At 37.9% G+C, this 14,082-nt stretch overlaps 1 protein-coding gene across 1 annotated transcript in view; it reads right to left on the reverse strand.

The window, feature by feature from the left end:
- GALNTL6 (polypeptide N-acetylgalactosaminyltransferase like 6) overlaps positions 1-14,000 on the reverse strand; it is a 1,123,375-nt gene extending 1,109,375 nt beyond the window's left edge. Inside the window, exons 1-2 of the mRNA XM_029938762.1 lie at positions 13,545-14,000; positions 12,846-13,155 (exon numbers count right to left, since the gene is read on the reverse strand). Coding sequence (XP_029794622.1) covers positions 12,846-12,983 — 138 coding nt within the window. The 5' untranslated portion in view covers positions 12,984-13,155; positions 13,545-14,000. The remainder of the gene's footprint in view (positions 1-12,845; positions 13,156-13,544) is intronic.
- Positions 14,001-14,082: the final 82 nt, after the last annotated feature.

Here is a 14,082-nt window from a genome sequence, read left to right on the forward strand (position 1 = left end):
CCCATAAAGAGCTTAAATAAAAATAGAAATTATCCAAGTAACACTGAAGATAAACTATATGCTAATTCCTAGAGGAGAAAGAGAACATGATATTCTAAGGAATGAGAGAAAAGTTTAGAGTGTATGGAGCACAGGGAACCTTGGCAGTAAAGTAGTGAGCGGTTGGGTTCATGAAGGAGAGTGTAACACAGTAAAGCCATATTAAAGAATTTCAACTTTAATCCAAAGAAGTAGGAAGCCAACGGACAGGCTGACAAATGGCCATGACCTGTCCTGTTAAGCACTTGGGATAAAAAATTCAGCTGCTCAGAGTGTGGACTGGAGGACAAGCTGGAGACAGGAATATCAGGCTGGGGGTCTTTTCCAGAAATCATGTGAAGTGTTTATGCTGGTCTCAACCAGTGCAGCGGCAAGGGGCATCAAGAGATATGGATGACTTCAAAAGAGATGTTTTATGAAGAACTGCTAATGCTTAAATCAACTGAATTGGAGAGTAAACATAATGAAGGTGCCGACTATACTGAACACCCGGATAGATGACGGTGTACCTCATCCAGACAGGACACACACTGGGGAAGCCACCAGAGGGGGTAGAAAAGATGGATTTCACTGCAGACATTTAAGGTTTAAAATATGTTTCCAGATTTCAGATTGGTATGTGGAGTGTGGACCATGTGAGCAGAGGGAAAGGTGGATTAGACATAATATGAGAGTCATCCATTTAAATTCAGTAGCTGAAGTTACCAGGGGCTGGATGAATTGCCCCTTCCTCCACACCCCTCTCCCAATAATGCAGACAAGATGTAATTGCAGAGAACCCAAAGAAAATAGTATTTTAAGGAAAAGAACAGAAGTAGAAGTCTATAAAGACCCTGGTCAATGTGTCTGTGCACAGGTGGTGGCTGGGAGGGACCATGGGGATAGAAGAACTAAAAGAAGAGTCTGCATGGTGAAGCCTTAAGTACCAGTAAAGAATCAGTGTGCCTCGTCCTACTCAGCCTTCTTGCTTGTTTCCCAAAGCTGCTTTTTCCAAACTCTTCTCTCTTTTAAGTCTCCTTACTCTGTGTCCAGTAAGAGAGTTTAGTTAAATTCTATCAAGTTGTATGACTAATGAGAAATGTTTCTGGAATTAACTAGCAGTGACAAGGCCGGAAAGGAGCTAGTGCAGATCAGAGGAGCTGGAATCACCCGAGGTACAGAGAAGCAGAAAGTGAGGAAGTAGATGCATCAGGTTTGGTTAAGAGGAGAGACACAGGGCAGTAGCTAAAGGGGTACATGGCAGTGGGGGGGCTGAGGCCTCAGCTTTGCTCCTGTACTCTTCCAATAGTGAGAGAAATCTGAGCAAGTTTAAATATTAATGTGAAGGATGGATCACAGAGGAAAAGACTAAAAATCAGTGAATGAAAATAAAACCCACAACAAATCAATGTGTGATTCCTAACAAAATGTTGTGGTCTACAGTCTGGGCCAACGGTCTTTATGTATCCTAAAACAAGGGGCATTCTCCCACAGGAACAGGAGGCAAGTAGAGAACTAGGAAATAAAGGTAAGTACTGTCTGTGATTTTATGGCATGAAGTCTAGGGTCTCCGGTAGGAAAATACTATGCTGTCAGTGGAGAATGAGGACAGGCTATCTACTGAGCCTGACAAGACAGGTGGTGGCAAAGGGGATTTGACAAGAGAAGAGAAGGTTGGAAAAAGCAGCTTTAGAAAATGGGAAAAAGTGCTAAGTGGGAAAGCACAGAGAGATTCCTTACTAGTAGTTCTGGCTTCATTGTGTAAGTTTTTATTTTTAACTTACGCAAGATCATTTCCCTTGAGGTGACACAACTAAGCAATATTTACCTTCTGATGGCACCGTCTGAAATAAGGTGTCAGCTCCCAGGATTACAAGCAAGACAACAGCAATGCAGATCAACAGCAGAAGCCTCAAGCTAAAAATGTATTTCTCACATCATACACATTTCAATAATTGAAAATGCAGCTAGGTATAACAGAACCTTTTTTCTTAATATAATGCAAAAGACGAAAGCATTTAGGGTTTGAAGTTTTCCATCCATTCATCGGCCCAATAATTGATCAAATCAATTCCCACTTAAAATTTTTCTTTAAGGAAAACTTTAAAGGAAAAAGGGGAGGGCGGGCAGTGGGCTGTAAGCAGAAAAAAAGGAGGGAAGAGAGAGACAACATGAGAAAGTAGTTTCTATTTCTACCCGTCCTTGAATAGTATTCCCTTGGCCTCTCTGATACTGATCTTTCCCTCATATTTCCTATATTAGGACGCAAGATCTTTGCCTCAAACAACTAAGGATCATGCAGAAAATGTAATTTCCTTCAGTTGGCGAAAGAAAAATTGGAAGTTTCTGCAGAAGTTAAGAGGGGGAAACAATCCCATTACATAGTTGTTAATCTGACACCCCTCTGTTAGGCTACCTAAAAAATGATAAATTTCACTCAGCTAGGGAATGAAAGCATTTTCATCTCCCCTCACCACCTAGTTTTCTACAGCTTTCCATTTATCTGTCTTCCAGCCAGTTCTTTTCTCTGAAGCACTAGGAAGGAGATAGCATTTCCTCCGTCAAGTTCTCTACTCCAGGCTCAAACAGATCATTCAGAAGCAACCAGAACAATAATGTTAAAACTCCAGTTATAGAAAATAATAAAATAAGTTATTCAGCCCTGAAGACATTTTTAGATAATCCTTTATGGAAGTTCAAACTTAATGACATAATTTATAAGATAGTTTTTGTCCCCTGAGGGCAAAATACACATTGAGAAATCAACACCATGTGGAGAGAACAGCGCGCACGCGCGCACACACACACACACACACACACACACACACACACACACAACATTTATACATATATATGTATATGGGAAAAGGTCACCAGCACAGCATTGGTGCTGACTCCATATGCTGGGAAGACGTAAATTCTCTGTTGAAATCTAGTTTGCTTCTGACACGTACGACTATGAGAGCCCCTGGTTCAAGTTAGAAAAACTTCTGAATTAAATGCTATATTATTTCCATATGGGCTACTACAAGTAAAACACAAAATGAAACAAAACACACACACACACACACACACACACACACACACACGAAAAAGAAGTTAAAGATGCCTTGAACCTTTTTTAATGCAATTTTTTATATACCCTCATGATGAGTGTATAGAAACGGTGTAGGAACATACGTTTCCTTTTTTTATCCCATGTCAATTCCCTAGAATTCTAACAGTTAATAATAGCTAACATTCTAAAACTGTTTGTGATGTGCAATCCAGTATTCCAAACATGTTGTACACATAATCTATTTAATCTATACGTCAATTCAACTAAATAGGCATGACTTTTAATATCCATCTTAGAAATGGCAAATCTAAGACACAGAAAAGATAAGCTACGTGTCCGAGGTAGCAAATAATAGAGTTTGAGCTGAACCGAGGCAGCCCGGCTCTCACTTCCATGCCCTCAGCCACTCTCTATACGTGCGTACACTGCTGAGTGAATATACACTTCCTTGTGCTGCTGTGGTCCAGGATATGTCCCGTGTACTTCCATTACATGGTAAATCACAGACAGTCCAACACGTCAATATTAATAGAATATACACTAAAAGACCTTGACAAATTTTGAAAAAACAATTCTCTTCACTTTTGCCTATAGGATAGTACTATTCCATATATCACATATTTGCTGTGACTAAAGAAAAGTTTAACATGGTGTCTGGCACATGGTAAGAAACTATAAACAAATGTTTTAACTTTCATTATTAATACACTGCCTTTTATTCTTACTTTTAGTCTAATATTTGGTTCATATCATACTATTATTCACTTATTTTCTTGAAAGTCTTGGCAACTTAATACCACTATCTCCTTGCCCTTGTTATAAATATTCCTCCACACCCCACCACCCCCTACCTGTTCTTAACCAACTGCTTTTTTCTTTTGCTTTGCACAGCTGTTCATTGCCTGCATTTATTTTGACAGGTACATCGCTGTCTTATTGACCAGGCAGCTGCGCGGTTTCTTGACATCCCCATTTAGTATTATAGTCTTCAATCTTTATTATAGGATTATATATACTATGATAAACATCTAATTAGCTATCATCTATCTAGATATTACAGATATGTATCTATATTATACCATTTCATGCTTTGCGGAACATTTCACAAATGTTCAATTACTTCTCCAAATTAGCAGGATACTTGTATGGGAAAAATATCAGACTTGTCTGCCAAACTGTAACAAGCACAGGCTCTATATTTACCTTTCAGATTCTAACAACCCTTCAGCTTCTTCCCTGCTTTGTTTTCATTTATCTTCATCTTCCTTGGGGACTGGGCCCTCACCTTCTCAGGCATCAGCCTTCTTCTGGCCTCCTTGTTTCCTATCAAGCAGGACCCCGCATCTAGCTGTTTATATCAATGCTGGCCCCACTAATATTTTCTTTATCTGCCTTATAAAATATGTTAGTTGTATGCTTAGTCTTACGATTTAACCATTTACAATTTTGCTCATACCTCTATCATTGTGTGTAACTACAATGAAGACAATATCAGGGACTAATTATCAAGCCCAGTCACATTTTACAAAGTCCTCACTTAAATTATGTGACTGTTAACACTGCTCACCATTTCTTTTATGAATCCAGAGTACACAGCCTCAAATTTTGTCTTTGTGCCTTACGTAACTCTGTACTAAGTTATTCAGAAGGACTATTGCAACGAATCGTTGAACAATTAAATCAGTTAATGTGCAGAAAACACTTAGGACCACATAAATATCACACAATGACTGACATTTCTCTATCTTTTCTAAACTATATATAACTGGAACATGTATTTCTTATAAAACAATTTAATCCATCCCTATATTATGGGTGTGTGCATGCCTTTTCTTAATGAGCAGATTATAAGCTAACTGAAAACAGATTTATCTCTTAATCGCTTACATGCTGCAGGGAGTAGCACAGTATCATGCACACAGCCAATAAACATCTACTTTATTAATGATACACAAATTAACAGTGATATGTTTTATGTATTTTATTATATTTTTACTGGGTTTGCCCAACATTAAGCCTATTCACTATTTTCAACGAATATTCTAAAAACTGAGAAAAAGGTGGCAATGCTGTTTGTTTAGCTTCCCTTAATTGAGTATTTACTTGCATCAGGTAATTTACATATATTAATCCAATTAGTTTTCTCTGCCATGCTTTTATGAGATAATGTGTGTGTTAACATATGGAGTCCTGAGGTTCAAAGATGTTAAGTGACTTGCCCAAAATGATATATTTCGGTAAGTGGTGAGCCCTAACATTAGAAACTGAAGTATCTGCCTTTCCCTCAGCCTGCGTCAAACCCTGTCTAATTTTGGTAGAAAGATGCAGGTCTGTATTCTTTTCCTACAGGAATGAAGCCCTGTCTAGTGGGTCCAGAGGCCAACCATATCATTCTCTCACTTTTCTACATGCCCGTGAAACACATAGAAACTCTATTTGGTGCTCGTTTCTTTGTTTCAGGATTACAAATTCTACTTCACTGATTTGCTACTCAGAATTAAGAATGGGCACATATACTATGCTTTTCCTGTAGCTCCTAATCCCAAGGAAGGAAATAATAATTCTGTAAAGTAGCTTCATGATTCTGATAGTTTCTATTCTCCTTTTAACTTTTCTTCAGAATAATCCAATCTCTCTCATGACCAATATTTAAACAACAAAAGTAGTTCTCTAATTCTTGTTTGTAATTAATGTGGAGGGGGAAAAAAACTGCCTCGATGTAAGGCATGGGCTTTATCTGTTATGGGAAATGAAAGGGGTCACTACAAAGAATTATTACTTTAAAAAATCTCTTCTACTAAATGTTTCAATTTTTTAAACACTTTGAATGCAATATACAAAAAAATTAGACATTTTTTGCAATTATATGAAAAATAAAATTAACAACCTGCCCTTAAGCATTGGAACAAAAACTTACAAAGAAAAAGCCCTTTTATTTTCTAGACCTTATACATTTGTTTATTGAACAGTCTCTCCTTTCCAGATTTAACACGTCAATGGCAGTCCTGTACCATATGTATTGTGCAGCCGTGCTCTCTGGATAGCACCTTGTGAAGAAAAACCACCTGTACATATTTATTAAACAAACACTAATGTCCTTGCTGAAGGCAATGATTGCTTATAAATGCTTATACTATGAATAATAATAATCTATATTCATTAACCCTTATTGTGTGCTGTTCAAGATACTAACCATTTGGTCCTTACTATAACACTACCAGAAGAGTATTGTCATTCCCAGTTAACTCGAGAGAAAACTGATCTGGGGAAGATCAATGACTTGCTAAATGTCACAGGGTGAAGTGCTGGAATCAGAATTCAAACCCGGAGGGTTTGGTGCAGGAGCCTCCATCCTTACGTAATGAAAGAGAACAAGACGGTAAGGAAATTCTGATGTTTCTCCTAAACATAATTTCTCTTGGATTCTTTTGCTGAGGAAACACGCCGAAAATAAGGGAAAAGAAAACCCCAACTCACTCAAACTTGGGTGGCAGCCCTGACAATGTGGTCATTTTTATTATGATAAAACAGTTCAAAATGATTTATAATCCAATTCCCTGTCTCTGGCTTTCTAGACTTCGAGTACTGAAAATAACGTTCCCTGAGTAACTGAGCAATAAATTTAAAATTAGCCTTCTCAGCCCCCATGGAGGCACCAGCACTCCTCGCACCGGAGAGCTGGTAGCCACCACCAGCGCCTATGGCAACCACAACAGCGTTGATTCTATTACCAGATAACACACGGATCATCCTATTTATAATCCGTGCAACTCTAACAAGGCTAAATCCTTGCTACGAGTCTCACACTTGCTAAATATATGTAAGTACTTCTAGTGATAGAGGCATTTTCTTTCTCTCTCTTCACGCTTTCCTAGAATTATATTAGTAACATTTAAATGATGCTTCCAACTCAGTTGACTAACAGCTTCTTGTGGATTCAAAGCAATGGAAAAATAATAAAGTTACAAAAGTACAAGAAAAAAATGCAGAAAATGAAACAGTTGGGGAGGGATTTATTTTTGTCTTTATGAGTGAGACTGAGACTAAGCATGTGGATATGTGGATTGTGTGTGGCTAAACGGATAAGTGAAATGAAAACTTTGAGAGTATGGCTACTCCAGCCCACTAAAAGTAGAAGAGTTCAGAAAACATTCATGGGATTTGTCTTTAGCCCTAAGTACACCTTTACTTCTTTTACCCTCCTTCTGGCGCCAAAGACATCAGCATAAGAAGTGAGGAACAGTGGTGGTCAAGCAGGTTCTTGAACATTCGCGGATGCTCTGTCTCTTCTTTACCACCCTAAATATGCCCAGTATACATATATGTACGTGTTGTGTGTATATATTCTCACTGGAACAAATGGTTTTTATTTTGTAGTTCTTGTTGCTGTCCCTTCAAGAATTACAACTACACTTAGATGATTAGGAATTAATTGTCAGTTTCATGGTGTGACAGATGGAGGTCATATGGAGAGGGAGTATCTAGTTTGTATGTCTTTACCTTTACTATCATCCCAAGAACCTCCTATTTTATGGAACATTCACACCATTGATTCTGTAAAGGTACTTGTGTAAATACATGTAAACATGAAGGAGAGAGAAGAACAACACCGTCCTGTCAGATGGTTCTAAGAATCAAAAGTATCCAGTGCTCCGCTCTTCACCATCAGTAAGCCAAGCAAATGAGAAATGAGTGACATCTGAGACAAAGCACAAGCACGTCAGCTTCCAGATCCCCCTTACACCTGCCTAAGCTAAGGTCTTTTCCCATTTTAATTTGTATCCCCTCCTTTAAGGTTATCCCTGATGTACCTCAGCTGACTTTGATCTGTATAAAAGTGTTATAAGAGGAGATGCAGTTGCAAACGACCCTAAAAGTGGCCACGGCTGTTCCTCACAAACTTAAAACAACAACAACAAAAGCAAACCTCAATTCTCTTCTCTAAGCTATTTAGGCACCCAAACTTCCTTACCCCTTTCCCTACATATTCCACTCTTGATTTGGTTTCTTTTATAGAATGAAAAAAATTTAAAAAAATTTTAAAAAACACTTACTGGAGGATAATTGATTCAGCACAGCTTATCCAATGCAGCAATGAATAGGAGAAAAACCTATCTAATTTTTTACCAGATTGTGAACAGAAGACTGTGTTTCACACAGTCTCCCAGGAGGCAAGGTGATGAACTAATCATGTTGCGATCTAAGAGGTCACAGCAAATAATTAAGACACTTGTTACAGTGGTCTGTGCCGTGCGAACCTGTAGCAAGGCAGAATGGATTTTCCATAAATTCAAGAAAAGATCCTTTAAAATCCTAATTTAAAACCTACATTTTAGCTAATTAAGAGCAGTGTGGCTCAAACTAATGTATCATTTTACATTCAGTGTATTGATAATCCTGAGTGTAGGAAGACAGAAAACCTTCATTTTTTTCCTCCACTATCTAAGGTGTTTGCTGGAAGAGAAACACAGACACACTCTACAGCCTGAGTGATCAGCATGACAAAAGAAAGCAAGGCAGCTTGCATAAACTCAGTACCAATTATCTGACATCTTCACATCATAAAACAGGTTTAAAATGCCTCAGGAGAAAAGGATGTTCTTAGCCAAAAGAAAGAATCTTCTCAAAGTGTGGTGCAAATTAACATTAGAAGAGTTGGTCAAAGATGCTGAGGAATCTTTCAGGAGAGGTTTGGTTTTGTTGTTTGTTTTTTAATGAACTTAAAGTCTCGCATCTGTCCTGCACAGCTTACATGTCGATCTGACTAGAAAGTATTACCACATAGTACTGGGGACTCCATGTACCTTATGTGGCAAATGTGATTAGTATTTTAACACCTGACAGTCTGAAGTACAAGAAATGAGAAGGTTCCGCAGTTCCAAAGTAACTTGAGCATCTAGTTTTTGGGTTTTGTTTTATTTTTTAACGTGGTAAAAAAAAAAATCCAGGGCAAACCTAAGTTTCTAAGTTACGAATAATTATAAAATGTCTGCTTTAAAATTTGGGAATTCTGACTCTTTTTTTAATTTCAAAAATACTTTACAAAAATATTGCAAGATCTTTTTCAATTCTGAATATTCTTGTATTATTTCTGCAAGTCATATTATTTGTAACTTAGTTGCTAAATTACAGCTACTTTTTAAATTCAATATTTTAATGTATTAGGAAAAGAAAGCATTTTGGGGTAGTTTTTATTTACCTACTATTGTGTAAGCAATTAGGAAGAAAGGCACAATGCCAGATGAAATAATGTTGCGCTAAGCACTGTTTTGTTCTACGTTTCATTCTAATGCACAGCTTAAGATCTAACTATATAACTCTAATTCAAATCCAGCTGACACCAGAGGAGAGTAACAATTCAAATTTTAAGAAAAAAAATGAAGAATTACTACCCAATAATCATATGGTAATCATCCTCAACTATCATATTCATTATTAACAGATTATTTTTAATAAATGTATATATTTCTAAACAAAATTAAGGAGATAACTGTGCCTTCCCAGCAACAGCAAAAAGTGACAAAATTAATTCAACAGAAAATAACATGTGATGATCATTATTGAAAATATATAAGCCAAAATGATAATATTTTTTTAAATGTTCTAAAGCCTTAAAAATCTCAAATGCTTAAAAATCAACTTTAGTAACTTGATTCCAGCTTTGCAGAGCCTAAGCAATAAAATACACTTTTAATTATTTCATTATCAACACTATTTTTTCAATCCCCTTTGGTCATGTGAGAGAAAAGAATAAAACACTTTTATAAATAATCTGGGGATTTTTTGCTTTTTTTTCTCTTTTCCACACCATAGATGGAACAAATGTTCAAATATTATGAGGATTATCATAAATATTATTCCTGTTTTAATAAATATTATTCTTAATGTGAAATGACAATAAATGCAATTAACTTGCAATAGTATAAAACTGAGAAAAATGTGCAAAATACTAAACAGCATGAAAATTAATATATAGTTTCAGCATTTTCTGTTTACCCTCACTTTGTCTCAGATTATATTATAAATGGTTTTTATACTGCATAGTAGGTAGACAAACTGTTAGCGATATGCTCTGCTAAAATACAAATGAGGAGATTTTAAAAAGTATCAGCCACTCTATGATTTGAATTCCCATAAATTAAAGTATTTCCCTGCAGCCCACTGTAATACTTAAACTATTTAAAATAGTAAAGGTGTTCAATTCCCGTGACCACCACCACATCACACTTAGAACAAGAACTGCTGTTTTACACATAAGTGCTGTAAAAATAGACCACTGCTCACGTGGGCACGTGACTTGTTTTGAATAGCTTCAGTACTTACTGCTGTCAATGCCTCCACCAGCACATTATCCTTACCCTCATGATTTTACAACTTAGTGATAAATATAGGACAAGATGGCTTTTGAAGAACATTTTAGCAATTAACCACGAAATAGTCTTTTTAGAACAAATTGCTAAATTTAAATAACACATTATCCAATAGTCAAATTACATGCTTCAACTGGAATCCTGGGTGTTTAGCCGACTTACTAACATTGGTTTACAGATACATCAGCAAAATATTATTTCACAATATTAGCCATGTTAACTCATCACTGCAAGTCACTTTTTATTTGGTGAGTATATACATATCACATATATGATATATATATGACTTAACGCTTACTTATCCAATACCTGTATAATGATGTCAACTATTCTAGTTTTCTTTCCTATTACATTTAATAGTGGAATAAAACCCAGAAAAGCTTATCTTTTTCTGTGTTACAATGAATTATATCGTTCGGTCAGTGATTAATTTCTACCTTTTTAATTTTATTTTCTTTCTATAAGTAAATATTACTTTTTAAAACTCAGGTTTAAAACTACTAAAGTATTTCACTGACATTCATTTTATGGAATATTACCGTCTATCTTTATTCTTGGCTTCAAAACTTTCACATGGGATGATTAAATTGGAATGTCACAAGATACCCCTCAGTCATTTAACCACATGGTGCATGAAACTTTGAGAAACAGTCCCTTCTCTTGCCACCCCATGCCTTTCACATTCATTAATTTATTACCTAGTAATAAGTATCATTGGTACTACAGAAGAACCAGAAACAAGGAAACCCTTTTGAGGAATATAGTAAGTCAGAAAGTTGAGTTAGCATATTTCATTTTTTAATGCCATTGGACACATTTCTCATTAAGAGTCAAAATCAATAAGAGCCAATGTGAAAGTTGTAAAGATCTCATTAATAAGATTAATTAGTGTTTTGTGTTAGCTTTGCAGCAAATACTTAAGCTAGTTACTGTTAACTGAATTAGCAAACTTCAGGGGAAAATCATTTTGATTTTATTGGTTTAACTATTTTGAAATAGAAATTTCATATAATAGGTATTGGTTACTAACACTAATAAAATCTTGTTTCATAGCAAGGACTGGAGAAGACAGTGATCAAAATAGAAAAAAAAAGTTTCACATTCAAAGTGCCCATCTTCATTGTTTTCACTGCAATAACAAAACAGAATATCCTTCAAATCAAAGTTGAAGGGATGATAGAACTCAACCACTAAATAAAAACATGTCAACATTTTTCCTCAAAATTCCAATCCAACCGAAGTCCACAGGCAACCAATTACCTTTAAAGTAGAGGCTGGTAGTGAGTACTAGTCAAAATGAGAAAGCAGATTACCTCATGTACTTCACAACGCAACCACTCGCTGTGTAAAAGGAAGATTAAACTTTGTTAAGTATAAGAACCAATATTTAATTACCATTTATATACTGTTGTTGTCCATAAATGTACTTTAATTTAAACACTTTGTATATGTGGAAGGTACATAGTCTACATGGGTGATGACCCTTGAAATTAACCATATTAATATTCTGAGGTGATCCATAACACTAGTTTAAAAAGTATTACACCCATATCACAAAGGCTGCATTCGATTGTTAAAAGTTTAACTACAGAAGCTGTTATGCTTATTGATAAACAAGAAATTCAACAGTATTACTTATCAACATTTTGTGTACCCTATTTTGCATTATTACTCACTAAAAAAGATAGTTATTTTGGTCATTAAGTCATGAGTGATGCACACACCAACAGACTGCATACTATGTAAAATCAAAGCATACCACACTATGCGGTGTTTCAGATATGAAGGGAAGCTTTTAGCAACAAACTGTTATCACCAGATTGTAAAATTGAATGGACATCCTTAAAAAGTCAGCCTGTACACCCCACCCCACCACCTTAGCAACAGGAGAGAAAAAACAGAGACTTTAAGTTCCCATAGAGTAAAACGCCGTTGCTAAGCAAAAAGTATAACCAAAAATACAGAAAATTGTAGCTTGTTTTTTGAGACCAACTTCCCAAGTTTAATCATTTAATTAACCCGGTTCCCTTTAATATAGATACCCAAACCAGATGAAAAGCAGACACGAACCCAAGTGACTGAACTTATACTAAACCTACTTTCATATCCCACAAATTAGCAGTTACCTTTCATCTACCTCAAAATCAACCTAAAGACCAACTAAGAAAGACTGTCTTCTCTTCCTGTTGACCTCTCTTAGCCTTCTTTTCTATTTCACCCATGTCATTGGTCGCGATCTTAAAACTACTTACTTGAATCCCGAAGTCTCTAGTCTTGTAATATCAGCTCTGCAAAGACTTGGGAGAAAAGCCAAGGCTACCCCATGCTTGCTTCCTTGTGTCCCCGCGAGTTGCATGCCTTACCAATCCTCCAGTGATCTTTCTCCAGATGGCACTTACCTGCTGCTCTCCGGATTCTGTAGATTTCACCAGGTGCTTATCCTTATACAGAGACCAGAGGCCAATATTGGGCAGGAAAATTAAAGCCACCATGAATAACAAAGTCATCTGCAGAAATCTCTTCTGTTTCCTCTTCATTGCAAATGATAACAGAGAAGAAAAGTTAAAGGAGATGGCTCCCTGACTGCTTCTTGTGTTCAATGCCAAAGTCCTTTTCTCTCCCCTGCGAAGCACCAGAAACTGAGGAGAAGCTAAAAACTTTTGTTGCGTGCTCAGCACCAATCTGCACGATTCAGAGGGAGTTGGGCATCTGCAGAACAAACGCACAGTTACTTTCCCCCCAGAAAACTATGACGAAGGCATTATCTATTGGCTTAGAAGTAAATGACTTGTCTGAGGAAATCATTAAGCCTCCCTTAATATAAAGCAATGGAGTAAATAGGATCACTGCACACATAACCGTAAGTTATGAAAGTCTATAGCACGCTAGATACGTAAGAACACCGGAATTTTGGTGTTTTCCCCCCTTAATGGGGGTGGGTTGGGTTGGGGAGGAGCGGGTCATTAGCGGGAACTGCGTGGGAGGAAGCGGCTCAGCCCCAGCAAGTGTCAGGTAGAAAAGTGACCGCTTTTGACATTGGAACCTCACCTTCCTCGTCTTCCCCGAACATCTCCGGCGCTCCCCCTGGGATAACCCACCTGAACTCAAGTTCAACTCCCTCTGAAGCCAGTCTGCTGGCGGGCTCCACGCGGACCCAGGGACTCTGGAGCACAACTCCTGTTTGGATGGAGGTCCGCAAACTCCGGGATGCTCACGCGCGGTCCGAACTGTCCCCCGCAGACAGCGGCTGGCGAGCGGGCAGCCTGCTGGAAGCGAGGCTACAGATGTCAGCGGAGTCCAGCCAGGAAGTGGAGGCGCCGCGCCGTTTCGCCTCGCGCAGCCCTGGGAACGTGATCTTCCGCGAAGTGAGCGCTCTGCCCATCAATCTCTTCCCCTTCCCGCGTGACGCTCTCACGCTCCGCTGTTCATGTTACCATTCTTTTCCGGCAACTGAACGAGCCCAGAGAAACATCACGAGCGCCTAAAGGGCGGTGTTTTCCACGTCCCCTCCCGCCAAGGGGACGGAGGCCGGCGAAGCCGAGTCTGCGCCGGGCCGGGCGGTGGGCGAGGGCGCCGCCGGGGAGGGCGAGCAGCAGGCGAAGCAGCGCCGCGCTAGCTCCGGGCCGCCCGCTCCGC

This window comes from Suricata suricatta, chromosome 1, assembly GCF_006229205.1.
Source record: "Suricata suricatta isolate VVHF042 chromosome 1, meerkat_22Aug2017_6uvM2_HiC, whole genome shotgun sequence".
Classification (NCBI taxonomy): domain Eukaryota; kingdom Metazoa; phylum Chordata; class Mammalia; order Carnivora; family Herpestidae; genus Suricata; species Suricata suricatta.